At 40.3% G+C, this 22348-nt stretch overlaps 1 protein-coding gene across 1 annotated transcript in view; it reads left to right on the forward strand.

Moving 5' to 3' along the window:
* The window catches only part of ltv1 (LTV1 ribosome biogenesis factor), a 25376-nt gene continuing 3028 nt past the window's right edge, over nucleotides 1-22348 (forward strand). The window contains exons 1-10 of the mRNA XM_079657978.1: nucleotides 1-192; nucleotides 1350-1481; nucleotides 3099-3320; nucleotides 7379-7466; nucleotides 8899-9031; nucleotides 9577-9802; nucleotides 11387-11514; nucleotides 14604-14749; nucleotides 17299-17351; nucleotides 18322-18522. Of these exons, the coding sequence (XP_079514104.1) occupies nucleotides 190-192; nucleotides 1350-1481; nucleotides 3099-3320; nucleotides 7379-7466; nucleotides 8899-9031; nucleotides 9577-9802; nucleotides 11387-11514; nucleotides 14604-14749; nucleotides 17299-17351; nucleotides 18322-18522 (1332 nt within the window). The 5' untranslated portion in view covers nucleotides 1-189. The remainder of the gene's footprint in view (nucleotides 193-1349; nucleotides 1482-3098; nucleotides 3321-7378; nucleotides 7467-8898; nucleotides 9032-9576; nucleotides 9803-11386; nucleotides 11515-14603; nucleotides 14750-17298; nucleotides 17352-18321; nucleotides 18523-22348) is intronic.

The raw sequence follows: 22348 nt of genomic DNA on the forward strand, positions 1-22348 counted from the left end.
ACTCCGCAATGGTTCTTTCCAGTAATGGTAGCAGCAGCATGGTGAAGGAGAAGCCAGCGTGGATAAACAACAACAACGACACTTTGTGGATTTAAACTGTTAGTTGTAATAACAGCTACCTGTAGTTTGAGATTTGATCATCTCTAAACCCGATTAGTCAAAGGAAATCAGCAGAGACTCCGTTTCACAATGGTAAACTCCCGTTTCTAACCTAAGCTAATCTGTAAGCTAACTGCGGCTAACGTCACTTGTGCATGTGTGGTGTGTTCATGAGAAAAAACACTTATGAAATATCGCCGTCAACTAATGATATGTTATCGTATTGTACTTACATAACTACATTAAGAAAGTTTTAGGCTTGAATAAAGTTGAATTATCCCCTGTTGTTTTGGTAGCAAGCTAACTCAGGTGTTTAAAGTGAAGGGAACTTTGTAGAAAATGATCTAACTTAAGTACCATCAAAGATACAGAAGAGACATATTATTGTTAGTTTATACAACGTACCTTTTAATGTTTAAGTGTGTTGTTTATTCGACAAAGTGTTGGAATATTGAGATACACAGAAGCCCATATATGTGGGATGTTAGGTAGTTGTTATAAAAACAAACATAATCACTATTGAGATTGTCTAATGTTTACTTATTTGCATACAGTTTGTTAGTTGAACCTATAGCAATGCATCATATTCAAGAAGATCATAATATGTTTGTAAGAGTAAACTTAGCATTGCTCTACCAATTAGAAAAGGGTGCAAATTCTAGATCGGGAAAAAACAATAGGGTTCAAATCTAAGATATACAGTATAAGCCATGGAACACAAATATATATATATATATATAAATATATATATATATATATATATATATATATATATACATACACACACACACACAGGTTTCAGTCAAGATCATGCTGTTTTGCAATTAAGCAGGGCTCTAATTAAGCAGGGCTCTAACTAATGACAATCTATCAATTAATGTCACAATTATTGTTTTGGTCTTTGAAATCCATCCCAAAATGTCCACCCCAGTCTCTATAAGTTCAGTTAAAATGTCTTGTTTTGTCAAAGCCTGAAATATTCAGATAGATATACAATAAAACAGAGAAATATGCTATTTATGAGTAAAAAAATAATTTCTGCATGAAATTGTATATAGTGAAAGCCATCTCGCCAACAGTGTGAACGAGTAAAGCCACTTTCAGAATATTTAACAGCAGAATCCTCAGTGATGGTTTTCTACTGTGGGAAATCCTCCTTTCCTGTCCTTTGTCTGTTTCATTTAAGACTCTCCTGTTATATATTTTCACCAGCGATCTCCCCTAATCCCTCCTCTATCCGTCTCTCACAGCCTCATCGAAAGAAGAAGTCGTTCATTGAGAAGAAGAAGGCGGTGACCTTTCACCTCGTGCACAGGAGTCAGAGAGACCCACTGGCTGCCGATGAAAAAGCCCCTCAGCACGTCCTGCTGCAGACCGGAAAGGTACACTTTAATACTAATCTTTATTTGTATAACACCTTTTCATACAAATTGCTTCACATAGAGATTTCACAGAACATTGATATTACACAGAATACAGTTACCAGTAAAATACATAAGAACAAACTAAAAATAGCAAATGGTAGACATGTAAAAAACATTTTTTAGATTAAAGGTACAACGATGAAATTGTGCAATAAAAGGGGGTTAGTGCAAATTCAACACACAATCAGATGACAGGTTAAAATGCATTGAAAAAGTGCAACTTTAACTGTGTTTTCTTTTATTAAATGTCATGTTACTCTCTGTTCATAACTGGCATATAAAGAAGAAGATTAACCTCTGGGGTTCATTCGCTTTTTGACTTCAGGCGCAGTAAGAAAAGCATTGAACATGCAGCCCCTGGTTGGGAATGTCTGAGTTAAGAGCACTGTTTTAACATTACATTACTTGTTAGTCACGTTTATCCAAAGCGACTCACATACATTCAGTACTGTGAGCAATCAGAGCAAGTGTCTTGCCCAGGGACACAACGACATGCTGACTGCAGTGGGAGTGGGACTCGTACTTGCTACGCCCTGATTCCAAGTTCAGCGCACTAACCACTGAGCCACAGCCATCCCTTTAAGATTATTAAGAAGCTGTAAGAAGTTCAAACTCTGCTTGTTTTCTGTTATCTGTCCTGTCTTGTTAATATCAAGCAACTGCTCAGATGTATTTAGCAGCCACTTAAATGTTGACACAGACAGCATGTATTGTTATTACATCAATATTTTGATATTAAACTAGTTGTAGTCTCAGATTTCTGATATCGTCATATTACAAAAGTGTCATTTCCTGGTTTAACAAGCTAATCAGATAATGTCATTTTCTGAACTACTTTTCTAGCTTTTCTATGAATGTAATATATAAACATGTCATTGTAAAGAGTCAACCCTAACATAATCAATATATGTGATTTTCTCATGAGTTGGAAACGTCTTATCAAATCAATTCGAAGTTTATTCATATACAAAACATGTTGGTGTCAGTGGGCCTTACAGATGAACAAACATTCATTACAGAGCTAAGAGATAAATACAACGACAGGATAATAATCAAAAGACAAGATAGTGTAACATACAAATATAATGAGACAATAAAATACCATGAAATGTCGGACCCAGCAGGCAAACATAGGGAATAATCTGAGAGGAGGAGGATGTGGCACTTCACCTCAAATGGCTCCTGAGGGAATCGCCCAAAGTATTGAATGAAGTTGCTTTGGATAAGAGTTTCTAACAAGTAGTAGCTCTAACTATAGTCTTTATAAAAAAGCCTCTCTTGATGACTTTGCTTCTTTTTATTTATCAGCTTATTTCATTCAACAGCACTTTGTTCAGACTATTAACTCTTATGTCTACGTACAGTATGAGCAGAATCACAACAGAAACAATACGGACTAATTAAAGGTCTCCTGTCATCCTGCCACTCGACCCAGATCAGCGTTTCTCTCACAGGGCTGGAACAGAGGGGTATGAGGGACTGAGACCCATAACATATGCCTAAAAGTAGCTTGATGGGAGATCTTGAAGCTGAAAGTCAAAATGAAAGACAAATATATCTTGTGTTGTTCCTCAGGTGGACGTGGATAAGCAGCTGGAGCAACAGAGGGAGTTTGGAGTTTTCTTTGACGATAACTACAACTACCTGCAGCACCTGAAGGAGCCGTCGACCCCCTTTGAGCTGGTGGCTGCCCGCACCTCACACACTGAAACAGGGAAGACTCCTCTCAAGGATGAAGAGGAAGACAAAGATGATGATGACGATGAGGACAAAGAGGAGGAGGTCATTGTCCTGGCTGTAAGTGAACTCAGAAACGTTCAAATCCTGGGAACGTCTCTCTAACGCTGCGTTCACACCGGACGCGATGCGATGTTTGGGGGGCGGTGCGATGGGGCGTTGATGCGAATTGGAGGGGGCCGCGACAAACGCTCGAGTTCAATGTTTTCAACTCGAGCGTCAAATTCCCGTGACGCGATCTCGCGGTAGCCAATCAGCGGTGAGGATCTCAGCCTGCCGTCACTGACGTTCATCCAGATCAGCCGTTAGCTCTTAGCACTCAGAGCTCACAGCTCCTCATGTCTGTTCAGAAACTAGACAAAAGTTAAACAAGTCCAAACCACAGACTGTCTGTGTCATGGAGAATACAGTCGCTGCTTTATTTATGTCTGTCTAGGCCGTTGAGTGTGGACGGAGCATCTACAACGTTAGTTTAGCCTGGTCGATCCGATCTCCATTCAGAAAACACGCATTTTAAAAGGTTTTCGCCTGCCGTCTGTCTGCAGACTTGTCAAAGCATTAATTCATGTTTTTTACTAACCGGTATCAGTATGTTGTTACTTCGGCATCATTTTGAAACGTGTATTACAATGGAATCACGGTCAAATATGTTAATCTTGTTGTAATTGTAGCCCCCTCTCCAGCGCGTCTTGTTTGAATGATGCGAGTAAACACAGCTGACAGCCGCGGTGAAACTCGAGCGCTTAGAGCAAAGCCAATATTCGCATCGCGTCCGGTGTGAACGCAGCATAAGAGCTGGAATTGGGTTTGAGCATCTTTTGAAATATTTTTTGACATCTTAAAAAAGCTGTCACATTTCAGATTATGTTGCCAGGTTGGTCCTTTTTTCAATCGGTTTGATTTCAAGGTTACTTAAAAGCTACTAGTGACGTTTGGTGGAGAAGTATTGTAGGCAGCTGAACTATAAATAACTAGTTTTTACTTTGTGTGAATGGCGACACCATGTGTACATTCATGAGGAACTTTTTCATGTACATAACATATGTTTTCACCTATAGTCCCAGAACTGAGAGGAATAGACACAGATATGTGTTTTCGAGATGCATTAGTCCAACATCTTGCCGTCTAAGTATGATTCTAACAGTGTAGCGGCCAAAATCATATAGAAATATAACAGATAATTAACTTATTATTGTTGCTGAGGCAGCAGTTATTGCAGTGCATGACATTAAGGATTTTGGGAGATGGCCCTGTGGGCCATCTAAGCTAATTTGCAGATGGCCCTGAGCCCAATAGAGATTGCCCTGACAAATGCGCGCGGACGAAATGACACACGAAGGGTTTGGGGGGCCTCCCCCTAGAACATTTAGATTTGTGCAGGTCTTAGATGCTGTCTGGTGCATTCTCTAGACTGAATTATAAGATGAACCACCACAATATTACAATTTCAATTGTATTCTTCATTTCACTTGTTTGTGTTTGCTCGCTTGCATGCCCTGCATAGCTATAAGAAATACTTAAGTTTTTGGTCAAGACACTTTCCATCTGATGAAGGCAAATGCCTTCCCAGATGTAAAAAAGTAGAAAACATTAAATTCAGTTATAAATGCCAAAACAAACATTATTTACGCTATTATGGCCCCTGTTAAAAAAAATTGTAATGTTATCGACTGTAAATTGGTCGAAGGAATGCCTCCTCATCCAGAAGCTGACCGAGCAGACGAGTGCATCCGCGAAGCACACACAATGGCAACATCAGAGTTCCCGTTAGCCGGCAAAGCTAAATCTCTTTGGTCAAAATAATTTCCCTTTAGCGCAATACCGCTTCAGTTGCACCACTTATGTGACAGACAAGAAGAGTATGTGACAGACAAGAATAGTCAATTCTAATGTCTAACACTTAATGTGGAGAAAGAGATGTGCTGTATGGGTTGATTGTGCGTTGATCTGTTGCTAATGCCTCGGGGTTCTGGTGGGCATGTAAACAAATGCATAATGCTGCGCTATACTTTGTGGCCTCACCCAGTTGCATAGCGACACTTATTGTTTAGGTCACGGTGTCTTTTAATAAGCGGGTAGTCATATCATTAGCTAGAACTAGCTGGATCTGATCGATATGGACACAAATGCGAGTGAAGTCTAATCTGACGGGAGAGAGAGATCAGCTGCTGCCGACGAGTCGACACGCAGCTCTGCATGATCACATGCAGCGGTGAGCAGACAAAACACACACTTCAGGTTAGAATATCACACGTAGCTATTTTAATTACCTCTCAAACTACCTAAACTAATTATAGATATGTTTAGTTTTACTGTCGGGTCACTCATTACTGGATCCGCGAGCAGCATGATACTGGTATAATAGATTGCTCGATCGGGCAACCAGCAGGTGAGGCTTCATTGCCTTAGCTAAATACTAGATGGCCCCGGGCCATCGGGCAGTCCTTAAGTTCGAGCCCTGTATTGAATCGTACGCAGGACAATGATCCGAGTCCAGACAATAATATCTGTTTGTTTATTTATTTCCATGAGCCACTATGATTAACAAAATAACAGGTTTCCTCTCTATTCATTTCCTAAAGCCATAAGCCAACTGGTGCTCTACTCCCACTCCCACCTGTCTCCATTCTATACAATAACACCAGGTGCCCAAACATGACTTCAAAACAAAAGCATAAAAACGACTTCCTTAAATAACACTGAGAAAACAGCAAGTTAATACATGTTTAACTATTCAATAATATAAAGTAATATATAGCTCCAACAAACAGTATCCCAAATATCTTAACCTCAACATATTGCAGTTTAATGTTTTCTTCATGCAGCTGATCTGACGTAAGCTGTTGTTATGTGTAGAAGTCTTTGTGTACATTGTGGTGGAAATGTATCGAGACTAACTCACAAATAATAATAAAATGGTGAGGAAACCTTTCCGTTATACTGAAATGAAGCTTCTTGGAATAAGACAGTCTTTTAGGGAGTTTATTCTTGCAAGAAGTTAAATCGTCTTCAGAGGGTCTTATATCCACATTTTTACACTGAGAATTGAAGAGGAGGGGCTGAGACAAACAGAAAAGATAAACATACTATATACCGTAATTTTCGGACTATAAGGCGCACCTGAATATAAGCCGCAGCAGCTAAATTGAATGATGTGTACATATATAAGCCGCACTGGACTATAAGCCGCAGGTGTTTTAATGTTTAATTACCATATGTAAGGGTTCGTGCACAGAGGGGATTGTCGGGAAAGAGAGGGCTGTTTGAGGAAGCTCCCATTTATTAACATTTCAACAAACAAGTTGCATATTTGCATAACGTATTCAAGTGTTAGCATTTAGTGCAATAGTAGCTACAGAACATGTGCTGTGTAAACTGTACTGTATCACATAGCGTTTCAGACACACAAACTTTTCAACTTTCAAACTTAAACGGTGCGCTCCCAGCGCACGTACTGGCAGCGATCTACAGCAGTGGTTTTCAACCAGTGGTACGGGGACAAACTGTCTCGCTCTCGTAATGTCTGTCTGTCTTGCTCTCGTTCTGTCTCTCGTACCACTCTCGGTTCCACTTTTACTTTTGCGCGCTACCTGTCTCACTCTTTTCCGGCCTCCAGCTTTTCCTGCTGGAGCCCGCCGCTTAAAGGTGGGGGGCGCGGACCGGCCATAGAGCCCATAGAGTTAAAGGTGGTGGATTGTAACCTGTAAAATCCATAGATTTAGGAGGTCCCCTAGTGGCCGTTAGCTGTAAGAATCCATAGATTAGCCGCACCGTTATATAAGCCGCAGCATCGAAAAATGGGAAAAAAGGCGCGGTTTATAGTCCGAAAATTACGGTATATAGGATTCTTTTAAACACATCTTCTAGCAAATAGAGAAACATCATGTCTACACTCCGCAAAAAGACAAGACCATTAACCTTACAACACAAAATAGCCGAGTTACTATTTACGACTCATTTAGGTTATTTGCTGCTACCCGTTGTTAGAAATAGCTTGTAAAAGAAGAACAGATGGTGAACTTTAAATGCTCCCTGAGTTTGATACGATTTTCCATCACAACATTCACACACATGAAAAGCGTCTCTAAACTGTTCCCTGTGGTTTCTCTGATGAACAGGCGGCCACGCTGAACCTCCCCTCCTCGGTGTTCGCCTCAGAGTTTGAAGAGGAGGTGGGTCTTCTGAACAAAGCCGCTCCGATCTCAGGTAAACATCCTCGGCTTTAAAGCTCACCTATTATGCAAAATCCACTTCTCCATGTCTCTTCTACGTCAACATGTGTCCCCTCTTCTTCATGTCTCTTCTACATCAACATGTGTCCCCTCTTCTCCATGTCTCTTCTACATCAACATGTGTCCCCTCTTCTTCATGTCTCTTCTACATCAACATGTGTCCCCTCTTCTCCATGTCTCTTCTACATCAACATGTGTCCCCTCTTCTTCATGTCTCTTCTACATCAACATGTGTCCCCTCTTCTCCATGTCTCTTCTACATCAACATGTGTCCCCTCTTCTTCATGTCTCTTCTACATCAACATGTGTCCCCTCTTCTCCATGTCTCTTCTACATCAACATGTGTCCCCTCTTCTTCATGTCTCTTCTACATCAACATGTGTCCCCTCTTCTTCATGTCTCTTCTACATCAACATGTGTCCCCTCTTCTCCATGTCTCTTCTACATCAACATGTGTCCCCTCTTCTCCATGTCTCTTCTACATCAACATGTGTCCCCTCTTCTCCATGTCTCTTCTACATCAACATGTGTCCCCTCTTCTTCATGTCTCTTCTACATCAACATGTGTCCCCTCTTCTTCATGTCTCTTCTACATCAACATGTGTCCCCTCTTCTTCATGTCTCTTCTACATCAACATGTGTCCCCTCTTCTTCATGTCTCTTCTACATCAACATGTGTCTCCTCTTCTTCATGTCTCTTCTACATCAACATGTGTCCCCTCTTCTCCATGTCTCTTCTACATCAACATGTGTCCCCTCTTCTACATGTCTCTTCTACATCAACATGTGTCCCCTCTTCTTCATGTCTCTTCTACATCAACATGTGTCCCCTCTTCTTCATGTCTCTTCTACATCAACATGTGTCCCCTCTTCTTCATGTCTCTTCTACATCAACATGTGTCCCCTCTTCTTCATGTCTCTTCTACATCAACATGTGTCCCCTCTGTGGAAAGAGACTCTGAAAGTTTCAGGAACAAAGATTCTCTCTCTTTTTGTCCTGATCCATTTCTATAAAAACCTGTCTGAAAATGAGCTGATCAGATTTTGGCCACTTTGTGATGTCATAACGATGTGTTGTCTTGTGTAACCATTAGCCAATCAGCAACCAAGGCACCCCCCCCCCCCCTTATCACCTGAATCTCCTCCTAGAGCACCATTGAGTTCTTTGTAACCAAATGTCTCTCAGAGGGGCGTGGGGAGGGGCTCCTTATTTTCATCTAAAGTAACAGACAGAGAATCAGCACTTTGGAAACAGGGCTGAAACAGAGGGGATTATGGGTAATGCTGCAATGATCTGTTTGGTGTTTCAGCCAATCAGAGACAGGCTCTGTATATATCTGAGACCTGTGATATATTGATGAAAAACAGTAAAATAGGGGAACTTTAACATTTTGTGTTTCCCTCAGGACCGCGGCTGGACTTGGACCCCGACATCGTGGCCGCTCTGGACGAAGACTTCGATTACGACAACCCCGAAAACCAGCTGGACGACGACTTCATCATGAAAGCAAACGTGATGTGTGGAGCAATGGAAGTCGAGTAAGTGATTAAATATAAATAATCCCTACACATGTTCCCTGTTTCGACTGCACCTTGGCTCCAAATCCAACATTTAAAAGAAATGTCTCATTTGAAGCTCAGTCCTCTTCAGTGGGTTGGAAGCACCTGCAGTTATTTTCATTATCAATTAATTTCATGATTATTCTCTCGACTAATAATGTACCTGTTCGTTCTATAAAAAGTCAGAAAATAGTGAAAATGTCCAACCCAGTTTCTTGAACTTTAAAATGATGTATTTAAATCTCTAATGTTTTCAGTCTCAGATATTCATTATGATATAAAAGAGAGACAAAAACTGCATGTCTGCCGGAAAAATGATCGGGAGTCAACGGTTAAAATGTAAACAGTTGCTGATAATTGCTCTGGTTACCGGCTTATTGCATCTCTTCTCATTGGTGCTCCTTTAACTCCAACACTAATTAACTTATTGTCTGAATAAATGCGTCAGCTAAATGTAATGTAATGATTTTTAAATTGGTGATGTAATTTGTTTGATGATTTTAAAATGTTTGCCTTTTTGACAGAGGTGGCGATGAGGAAGATGAAGATGGAGATGGTGAAGGGTGGGAGGACACAGACGAGGAAGGAGACGTTGACTCAGAGTTTTCTGACGAGGACGGAGAGAGACGCGCTAAAGAGTTTCTTTTCATGGACGAGGAGACGAAGAGTCGCTTCACAGAATACTCCATGAGCTCGTCGGTGATGAGGAGGAACGAGCAGCTCACCCTGCTGGACGACCGCTTCGAGAAGGTTTTGACTTATTCTTTATTCTCTCACATTCCCCTTTACTTCCATTAGTACTCCTGGATGAACAGTTTCTTTAACCCTTGTGTTGTGTTCGGGTCAGGCCGATTCATGACATTACATCACATGTTAGACGCTTTTATCCAAAGCGACTAACATACTGGACAATCCCCACAGGAGCAGTTTGGGGTGAAGTGTCTCAGGGACACAACGACATGCTGACTGCAGTGGGGTTTGAACCTGTGACCCCCCGACCCCAACACCAACTCACTACCCACTGCGGCACACGCCACCATTTAACGATTCAAGTTGATATAATAACTACGCTCTAGTGTTTTTTATTGGAACAAGGCTTCATGATATCGTCCACAGCAGCTATATAAACACTTCAAAACAGATTGTGATCATTTTAGCCAAGTCTGAAGGTCTCTAAAAATAAAAGTGTATAATTTGGTTCTGGGGTCGGGGGGGACCGGCAGCATTGTTGTGGGTCACTCGGGGTCAAATTTGGCCCAATCAAGATTCATCTTTGACTAGGGCTGCTCGATTATGGCAAAAATCCTAATCTTTAATGATTTTAATTGCGATTATTAAATGCGATTATTCATTGACTTTGAAAACATCCTTTTATTGTACTTTAAAACAAATGCAAATAATAATCTGAACTTTTTAACTGTTGAATTATACGTTCAGGGTAATCAACTGAAAAACCAATACAAAATAAAATAAATTACCCATTCATGTCTACATTTATATAAATAATATCAAAATAATAAATACCAATAAAGATCAACAAACATGTTGCAGTGCACTGTCACAACCTGAAAACTCCTTAACATATAGCCAACATTTTGCTAAAACATATTCAACATATTCCACTCACTCCACTTTATTTGGGTCAATAATTGATATCACGATTATTAAGAAAGGATTATCCATTTACTTTGAAAACATCAAACAGTATGTTTTTAACAGTTGATTACCCTGAACTTTAAGTATAATTCAACTGAAAAAAAGAATACAAAAAGAATCGTTTTATTTCGATTACGTTGATTTCGTAATCGTTGAAAGCCATAATCGTAATCGCGATTAAAATACGATTAATTGAGCAGCCCTATTTGACTTTTGACTTTTTTTGGTTGTTGTTTGTGGAAGCGCCAGTGAGTGAGCCCCATTAACTGAGTTTCAAACATCACTTAAAATGGAAGATCGCCATAGGCCCCGCCCACTCGATCGGATCGGTGATCGGTATCGGCTGATACTGATTCCGGCAATCGACCCCAAAATTGGCGATCGGAGCATCCCCAGTTATAACAATAAAAATAATAATTAAATAAAAGTCAATGAAAAATATTTTCTCTTCTCTCCTCCCCTTAAATTAAATGTAAACCAACGGCACAGACGGACAGATTGAATGTCAAAATAGTTTAGATAACGGGTAAAAGAGGAAATTAAAAGAACTAGAGACGTTGTTATCTCAGAAACGTTGATGATGGTATAGTAACACCGTCTGCAATATCTGGGTCAGCAGTAAATCTGTTTTTGTTTCTTGGCAAACTTGTTAAAAGGTCTGTGTGGTTTTTGTTTCAGTTTTACGAGCAGTTTGACGACGATGAGATCGGAGCGCTGGATAACGCCGAGCTGGAGGGCTTCATCCAGCCGGACAGCGCTCGTCTGGAGGAAGTCATCAAAGACTATTTCATACAGAAAGGGAAAGAGTGAGTCCCTTCATTCTGAGTTTATTGATAACATGATATGATAGACGATGGATTCTGCATCAGATAGTTGTTTTCTCTGCCAGTATATGTTACTTTGGATTCAAAGAGGCTTAATAGAGAGGTGCACTGATGATGTTTTCTTGTAGGTCGGCCGGAAAGTTAGCGTTGCAAGGACTCCATTGTTTTCCAGATGTTTTCATTGGATTTTGTAATATTGCATAAAATAAGCTCTTAGTTACCAGCGGTTTGTTATCGAGTATTAATAACCTCTGAAATGTTCAGATTGACCAATCGGAATCGAGTATTCAACCAAGCCGTGTAGTAAATGTTTATTATTCTCTGTTCAGCAGGATAATCTCCATTATATTAACACCACTTTATGATTTTTGAAACATAAATGCAATCTCTCTAAGCTAACATTGGCTATATAGGAACTACGGCTCGGTCACATGACTTCACGTCACCACCGCTAAGCTAAAGGCGGCTAATGTTGGGCTATATAGGAACTACAGCACGGTCACATGACTTCACGTCACCACCGCTAAGCTAATGGAGGCTAATGTTGGGCTATAAAGGAACTTGTGCCATCCGACCTCTGCAGCTCATCCAGAATGCAGCGGCTCGTCTGGTCTTCAACCTTCCCAAATTCTCCCACACCACACCGCTCCTCCGCTCCCTTCACTGGCTTCCAGTAACTGCTAGAATCCACTTCAAGACACTGGTACTTGCGTACCATGCTGCGAATGGATCTGGCCCTTCCTACATCCAGGACATGGTTAAACCGTACACCCCAGCACGTGCACTCCGCTCTGCATCAGCCAAACAGCTCGCTGCACCCGCACTGCGAGGGGGACCCAAGTTCCCATCAGCAAAAACACGTGGGTTTGCTATCCTGGTTCCAAAATGGTGGAATGAGCTCCCCATTGTAATCAGGACAGCAGATAGCTTACACATCTTCCGACGCAAACTGAAAACTCATCTCTTTAGACTCCACTTCGAGCGATAGAATTACTAACAAAGCACTTATATACTAATAAAGGGCTGGCTTTCTAAATGCCAGTTGAGTAGCACTTGAAATGTTTGGCTCTATGAAACCTGATGGACTTATATGATTCTGTTTTCTTAAAGGTTGTATCTTCCTGGTCGAATGCACTTATTGTAAGTCGCTTTGGATAAAAGCGTCAGCTAAATGCAATGTAATGTAACTACAGCACGGTCACATGACTTCACGTCACCACCGCTAAGCTAAAGGCGGCTAATGTTGGGCTATATAGGAACTACAGCACGGTCACATGACTTCACGTCACCACCGCTAAGCTAAAGGCGGCTAATGTTGGGCTATAAAGGAACTACAGCACGGTCACATGACTTCACGTCACCACCGCTAAGCTAAAGGTGGCTAATGTTGGGCTATAAAGGAACTACAGCACGGTCACATGACTTCACGTCACCACCGCTAAGCTAAAGGCGGCTAATGTAGGGCTATATAGGAACTACAGCACGGTCACATGACTTCACGTCACCACCGCTAAGCTAAAGGCGGCTAATGTTGGGCTATAAAGGAACTAGAGCACGGTCACATGACTTCACGTCACCACCGCTAAGCTAAATGCGGCTAATGTTGGGCTATATAGGAACTACAGCACGGTCACATGACTTCACGTCACCACCGCTAAGCTAAAGGCGGCTAATGTTGGGCTATAAAGGAACTAGAGCACGGTCACATGACTTCACGTCACCACCGCTAAGCTAAAGGCGGCTAATGTAGGGCTATATAGGAACTACAGCACGGTCACATGACTTCACGTCACCACCGCTAAGCTAAAGGCGGCTAATGTTGGGCTATAAAGGAACTACAGCACGGTCACATGACTTCATGTCACCACCGCTAAGCTAAAGGCGGCTAATGTTGGGCTATATAGGAACTACAGCACGGTCACATGACTTCACGTCACCACCGCTAAGCTAAAGGCGGCTAATGTTGGGCTATAAAGGAACTACAGCACGGTCACATGACTTCACGTCACCACCGCTAAGCTAAAGGTGGCTAATGTTGGGCTATAAAGGAACTACAGCACGGTCACATGACTTCACGTCACCACCGCTAAGCTAAAGGCGGCTAATGTAGGGCTATATAGGAACTACAGCACGGTCACATGACTTCACGTCACCACCGCTAAGCTAAAGGCGGCTAATGTTGGGCTATAAAGGAACTAGAGCACGGTCACATGACTTCACGTCACCACCGCTAAGCTAAATGCGGCTAATGTTGGGCTATATAGGAACTACAGCACGGTCACATGACTTCACGTCACCACCGCTAAGCTAAAGGCGGCTAATGTTGGGCTATAAAGGAACTACAGCACGGTCACATGACTTCACGTCACCACCGCTAAGCTAAAGGCGGCTAATGTTGGGCTATAAAGGAACTAGAGCACGGTCACATGACTTCACGTCACCACCGCTAAGCTAAAGGCGGCTAATGTAGGGCTATATAGGAACTACAGCACGGTCACATGACTTCATGTCACCACCGCTAAGCTAAAGGCGGCTAATGTTGGGCTATAAAGGAACTAGAGCACGGTCACATGACTTCACGTCACCACCGCTAAGCTAAAGGCGGCTAATGTAGCGCTATATAGGAACTACAGCACGGTCACATGACTTCACGTCACCACCGCTAAGCTAAAGGCGGCTAATGTTGGGCTATAAAGGAACTACAGCACGGTCACATGACTTCACGTCACCACCGCTAAGCTAAAGGCGGCTAATGTTGGACTATAAAGGAACTAGAGCACGGTCACATGACTTCACGTCACCACCGCTAAGCTAAAGGCGGCTAATGTTGGGCGTGATGACGTTTAGTCGTCTCATTTAGACACTTGATAGCAACCACCGTTTTTAAATCCACCAGTGGGGTATTTACTGATGTATTTTATATCTAAAAAATGTTGACTTCAAGATGAGGAAACAGGAATGCTGACTCATTCCTGCACCTCTCAATTGGCATGACCAAAACAAAACACAGTATAGCCGAAGCAAAATTGAATGGCGAACTCGACTGACTATTTATTGTTTTGTTTGTTTAGATACTTGAGACCTGACGAATTGGGTCCTAAAGAACTTCCTGCCGTGAAGGAGGAGGATGAAGACGATGATGAAGATGAAGAGGAAGAGATGGAAACCGTTGTTATCAAGGGTCCAGAGGAGAAGTGGGACTGTGAAACCATCATCAGTGAGTTCAGTCTGCAGTTTCCTGTCAAAAACTCAGACGTGTTTAAAATCTGTTCTGTTATGTTATTTGTTTTTTTCCCGGTGTTTTCCCTAATCTCCTTTAATTACGGCACAACAACAAAACCAAAACTAAATTTTAATAATCTCCAAACTCATAAAGAAAGCAAAATGTCAAAAGTATTCCAGCTTTAATCTGGAGACAAACATCCATCAATGATTAATCTGATTACATCACGATACAAATGTTTAGAATACAGAGCAAGATTTATTTTTAAAGAGGCCCTATTCTATACATATATATATATATACACCTGAACATCAGCAGGAGAGGACTCTTTAAAGTAGAGACACTACATACTGATATACACCTGAACATGAGCAGGAGAGGACTCTTTAAAGTAAAGACACTCCATACTGATATACACCTGAACATCAGCAGGAGAGGACTCTTTAAAGTAGAGACACTACATACTGATATACACCTGGACATCAGCAGGAGAGGACTCTTTAAAGTAGAGACACTACATACTGATATACACCTGAACATCAGCAGGAGAGAACTCTTTAAAGTAGGGACACTACATACTGATATACACCTGAACATCAGCAGGAGAGGACTCTTTAAAGTAGAGACACTACATACTGATATACACCTGAACATCAGCAGGAGAGGACTCTTTAAAGTAGAGACACTACATACTGAGATACACCTGAACATCAGCAGGAGAGGACTCTTTAAAGTAGAGACACTACATACTGATTTACACCTGAACATCAGCAGGAGAGAACTCTTTAAAGTAGAGACACTACATACTGATATACACCTGAACATCAGCAGGAGAGAACTCTTTAAAGTAGAGACACTACATACTGATATACACCTGAACATCAGCAGGAGAGGACTCTTTAAAGTAGAGACACTACATACTGAGATACACCTGAACATCAGCAGGAGAGGACTCTTTAAAGTAGAGACACTACATACTGATATACACCTGAACATCAGCAGGTGAGGACTCTTTAAAGTAGAGACACTACATACTGAGATACACCTGAACATCAACAGGAGAGGACTCTTTAAAGTAGAGACACTACATACTGATATACACCTGAACATCAGCAGGAGAGGACTCTTTAAAGTAGAGACACTACATACTGATATACACCTGAACATCAGCAGGAGAGGACTCTTTAAAGTAGAGACGCTACATACTGATATACACCTGAACATCATCAGGAGAGGACTCTTTAAAGTAGAGACGCTAAATACTGATATACACCTGAACATCAGCAGGAGAGGACTCTTTAAAGTAGAGACGCTAAATACTGATATACACCTGAACATCAGCAGGAGAGGACTCTTTAAAGTAGAGACACTACATACTGATATACACCTGAACATCAGCAGGAGAGAACTCTTTAAAGTAGAGACACTACATACTGATATACACCTGAACATCAGCAGGAGAGGACTCTTTAAAGTAGAGACACTACATACTGATATACACCTGAACATCAGTAGGAGAGGACTCTTTAAAGTAGAGACGCTACATACTGATATACACCTGAACATCATCAGGAGAGGACTCTTTAAAGTAGAGACGCTAAATACTGATATACACCTGAACATCAGCAGGAGAGGACTCTTTAAAGTAGAGACGCTAAATACTGATATACACCTGAACATCAGCAGGAGAGGACTCTTTAAAGTAGAGACACTACATACTGATATACACCTGAACATCAGCAGGAGAGAACTCTTTAAAGTAGAGACACTACATACTGATATACACCTGAACATCAGCAGGAGAGGACTCTTTAAAGTAGAGACACTACATACTGATATACACCTGAACATCAGTAGGAGAGGACTCTTTAAAGTAGAGACGCTACATACTGATATACATCTGAACATCAGCAGGAGAGGACTCTTTAAAGGATGTTTCTTTGAGGATAACAGTTGATTTGAACTCATGACACAAAAGATGACCCCAGAAAAGTTAATAAGTTAATTACCTGTCACCATGACGAATGATTACTTAGCCTTTTAACTCTGATCTTTTGAACAACAAGAGATAAGGTGTGTTTTTATCTCTTTCCTGATGCTGTCAAAGTGTTTAATTAGGAAGTCAAAGGTTGAAATCGTATCTGTTCTTTACGCTCATTCTGTAAATGGTTGATGGGAGGTAAAACCATAACCAGTAGGAACTATTGATGTGAAAGGGTAAACTGTATGTAGGGAATCAGAAGATAATACTGAGCTGTTTCTTTGGCTTGCAGAGGAACTCGTCATGCCGTCTTAATTCTGATCAACAATTAACATTTAAAAAGTAGTTTTTAACATTTGATGTGATGTGTTTGTCTACGGTACTTTTTAACAGATGTGATGAGCCTGTATAATGAATATGAATATATATGAATGACTTAATTACAGTAGTTTAATCCTCTGGTTTTATTGTGAGTAAAGAGAGACATTAACCGTTAATATGAATCTGTTTTCTGTAGATATCTGGTCTTATTATAACTGTTACGTTTATTTATTTTCTGCAGGCACATATTCCAACATCTATAACAGACCCAAGCTGATTAAGGAACCCCAAAGGGTGAGAAAAACATATATTTTGTGTCATTTTTACCTGCTTTTTATGTTATATATACACTGAACAAAAATTTAAACGCAAGACTTTTGTTTTTGCTCCCATTTTTCATGAGATGAACTCAAAGATCTAAAACATTTTCTACAAACACAAAATAACCATTTCTCTCAAATATTGTTCACAAATCTGAAAAAATCTGTGATAGTGAGCACTTCTCCTTTGCCGAGATAATCCATCCCACCTCAAAGGGGTGGCATATCACATTATCACACCCTAACATGTCAGTGGGTGACATGTTAGGGTTAGGGTTAAACCTGACTGGTTTTCGGACCCCCCCAGACCCCCCCAATAAAGCAAAACTGCACGTTTCAGGGTGGCCTTTTATTGTGGCCAGCCTAAGGCACACCCGTGCAATAATCATGCTGTCTAATCAGCATCTTGATATGCCACAAAAAAAAAAAAAGATTAAAGATTAAACGTGTAGGAACCAAAATGCTTCTTTAGCCGTTGCTTGTTGTTATCTTTATTTGTCCGCACCACGTTTAATTGTAATTATCACGTCCGGCAATTGTCACATGGGTGTTGTTTATTGTTGTTTAGGTCACCTGTTGCACCAAAACAAAGAGGGTGAATTGCTGTGACCTTTTATGTATTTGATAATTGTTTGTTTACTTAATTAAAGATAATTGAACTCTGACTACAGTAAAGACTGTTCCCAGCGATGAGCAAAGCCTCTCGAGGCACGACTCATTAGGATATGATAACACTTTATTGGTCAGATCAAGTCTGAAATGCGACTTGCATCACAGCAGCTCCATGTGTAAGATCAACAGACAAATATCAAGACAACAAACATTTAACATGAGAGCACAATCAGTGAGAGAAAACCTGCTCAAAGAGCCTTCAGCGTGCGTTTGATCTGGGATTGAACTCTGTCGACACAACACGTTTATTCTTTTCTTCCTCGTGTCCTCAGACGAAGCCGATCCGAGTGTCCCAGAAGACGGGCATCCCTCTGGACGTCCTTCCTACCAAAGGCCTGACCGCTAAGCAGGCGGAGCGCATGATGATGATCAACGACTCGGACCTGCCTCGAGTTTCCACCCAGCAGCGCAGCAAGGAGGAGAGCACAGAGGAGAGGAAGCAGAGGAAACTCGCCATCAAGGAAGAACGCAAGGTGAGAGGGAGAGAGAGAGAGAGAGAGAGAGAGAGAGAGAGAGTGAGAGAGAGAGATTAAACACAGAGGAGATGTATAAAGTGTGTTCAAGCTTGTTGGAAAAAGGGAATCAACTCAAAACACAAAACCAGACATGGTAAAAGTAAAGTTATTTTAATGTCAAACTCAAAGTTCAGGGCGTATAATTGCACTGACACAATATATATATATATATATATATATATATACATCATTTTATACACATTCAAACATATTTATTTGTACTTCACCCGATATATCCCTGCACTTCAACTTTATCGGCATATTGAAGTATGAATGCTTGTATGTTGTCTTCTCCTGAATGTTGTACGTCTCTTATTTGTTTTTTGTATTTTTGATGGCACCTTACAAAGAAAGGAGCCGTAGCTCTTCTCATCTCATTGTATAGTGACAATAAAGGATTCTCTTCTATAGGCAGCATTTCTCTAATAAACAAAGTTTTCCTAGTGGGTATCTAAAATAACAAAAGTACATTCAAAACGCTCTCACCAAAATGTATAAATAGCAAACAGAACTTTAAACAGGCCTAGTTTTCAGGCAGCAACATACACATAACAAAGGTCACTTAACAAATTAGCAATTTAGCCGCAGAGGTAATAATCTGCTCAAAGTCGTGAAATCACTTCGAGTACTTCACTTTCCTTCTCAGCGCTCACAGCAGGTTTCACTGTGAACCAGCTGCAGGAAAATATAAAAACCAAAAATGAATTGTTCATATCGAAGACTGATCAATCCTCCACCTCATACCATAGACCTCCATTGTTTTTAGAAACCTGTAATCTGCTAAACATGTAGTTTAATTACTATTTTCCAGAATACCTCTCATATAAATACACTTTCCTTTGTAGTTTGTCTTGTAAACAATAGCGGTAAGAGCGTTGAGAACACGTCCTTTGGTCAAGCAACTTGTTTTAAATCACACATGGTGACATTTGAAAGGCTTTCAGTCTTTTTAGACTGTAATATTCTCTTCACGTTATCAAATCCATAGACTCAAACGACAAAGCTCCTGATGTATCGTCCTCCTCTGTGCCATGGAGCTCCAATTTTGTCCAAAATATTATTTAAAACTCCCCTCAGTGAGCAACACTGTTGTACAGCTGATAATTTCCTTCATCACCACAAACACGCACACACCGTGTTGCTGCCTCAAATACTCACTAGAGCACCAAATATGGATCAATCCGCCGCTGAAAGTAGATCCCAACTAATGCACTATCCTCCTGCTTGATTGATAAAACTAAAGAAAGAGATTATTATGTGTTGATGTGTTGGTTTTGTTTGTTTGTGGGATATGTCTGCAATTAATCAAGTATAAAACAACACCAATCTTACCCCTTTACAAAACAAAGCAGTAGTCAGCTGAATAGACATAAAACGCGAGTGAAGTCTAACCTGACGCGAGAGAGATCAGATCAGCTGCTGTTGACGGAGAACACGCTGCTTTTCCGGATCACAGCTCCTCCGCTGTGACGGACCGTTGAGCAGAGCAACATACACTAAGAGTTAGAACCAACACACTTAGCTAGTTTATCTATTCTGGAACAAGCTAAACAAGTTATACATATATTTATTCTTTACTGTCGGGTCACTTATTACAGGTTCAGCGAGCTGCACGAGACTGATAACTCACAACTCATACTTGGTCTTACAAACAATATCAGAATCTCACAGATACACCATTTAACTCTTTTATACATACAGCTAAACACTTTTACACGCACAATCATACTCTCTTTCACACACTGTTGTCTGGGCAATAAATCAAACTTACTTACATACCAAACTGTACTTTCTTAGAAACACTATTATTCCCACTTACAGACAACATCATACTACAATATAATACTCTAGTAGTGTATGCAAGGTAGAAAACTTTGTGTGTGAGAAAGAATGATAGTGTATGTGAGATACATTTTAGTACAGTGGGGGAAAAAAGTATTTAGTCAGCCACCAATTGTGCAAGTTCTCCACTTAAAAAATGAGAGGCCTGTAATTTTCATCCTAGGTATACCTCAACTATATACGAATAGTAATTCTCACATAATAAATATGATCTATCCTTATGTAACAAGACATGAAACTATAAGTATTAATTAAGTCTAAATAACTCAAAATTAGGTATTTCTGTCGAAGAATATGTTCCCTATGTTAAAGGGAAGCCTTGTTCATAAGCAGTACGCTAGTAGTTTGACTCTAATTGTCCTGAACAGGTTCCCTATTCTAAAGTTGCCTCCTCTTCACTTTGTAAATACATTATAGCACGCAACTACTGCAATTAACCTCAACAGTACATGAACAAAGTAGGCACACGTTGAAATATCTGTTTTATTAATGAACCATTAAAGAGAGGTTCAGACACACCAAAACATGTCAAGTTTCTCCAAGGCTGAGAACACACATGCAGACTGTATACTTTTTTAATAAAAACAGATTTTTAACAGATTGTATGTATTTGTGATCATACTGTGTGACCTGCTTGTATGTTCTTACACAATAGGTGTACTGTTCTCTCTGTGTTGTACTGTCTCAGTGTGAACATCGATTAAACAGCCAGCCAAACTCTTTTGAGAGCCAGGGAATGAGCAGCCATGCTCCTTTAGTGAATTATTTGCAGTCCACTGACATTCAAACGGAGTGAAACTATAAAAAAAAGAAGTTACAAGGCACTTAATGATCTCACACATGCAACATACACAGATTAACACTCAGCACCGCTAAGTGTAAACAAGGTAAATATAGCTAATGCTAGCTGTAGCATATTCCTCCAAAATATGGTCGTAGACTTTACTGATGATTTAGAATTGATTGAAACTCCAGAGTCAACGTAAGAGCTATAAAGACACAAAAATAGCAAATACATTTAGGCCCAATCCGTATTAGAATCACTTTAGCATACTACTTAAAGTTAACTGTAAACAGACAGCAAAGCTACAAACAGCTTATAAACGAATTAGGACACAACCTACAATCTTATATTATAGTAAATACCAACCTTGTGCCTCTTCGGGGGGTGCTAACATTTAAACATACACTTTATTCTTTACTTTCTCCGTCTTTATATGTAGAAGATATTTATTTTCGCAGTCATGTTGTTTCCATAGCAACAACAACTTCCTGTCAACAACGTAAACTCGCCTTCAAAATAAAAGCATCTAATAAAACATGCTAGCGCGAATGCTAACGCATTTTCTCATTGAGTTTAAACATCTCCAAATGTCATCACATAAACACAATACATGTTACTAATCCTTAAAGTGTAAGGCATACACTTACAGTCATTGCTTTCTGACGGGCTTGACCCTTTTACTCTTCAGGTTGCATAGGGGAAATTAGTAGCATTCTACTGCCTTTCTTGGGCGGTGTCCGTCAAACGAAAAACGTAGAGCCAATCAGGAACTGAGAATTTAGTCCAACTTCCTTTTCAATCAAACTCACTTCCTTTTCAATGATACTCTCTCACACTCATAAATGTTCTTATGCACACACCCTATCATTCTGTTTTACACACATACCTATAGTCATTCACATGAACTAATATTACCTCTTATATAATATATACTGCTATTCTGTTTTACATATATGACTATTGTTATTAACATGACATACTATTCCCTCTTATATAGGTTATTATTCTGTCTTACACACATACTACTATCCTTCACATACACTATTATAATGTTTTATTAGATTATAGTTGTTTGTGAAAGATGATAGTGGTGTGTGTACGAGAGTATGATGGTGCGTTTAAGAGATTTAGTTTTTGTGTGAGAGAGAATAGTTATTT

Source organism: Notothenia rossii, assembly GCF_949606895.1.
Source record: "Notothenia rossii genome assembly, chromosome: 1".
Classification (NCBI taxonomy): domain Eukaryota; kingdom Metazoa; phylum Chordata; class Actinopteri; order Perciformes; family Nototheniidae; genus Notothenia; species Notothenia rossii.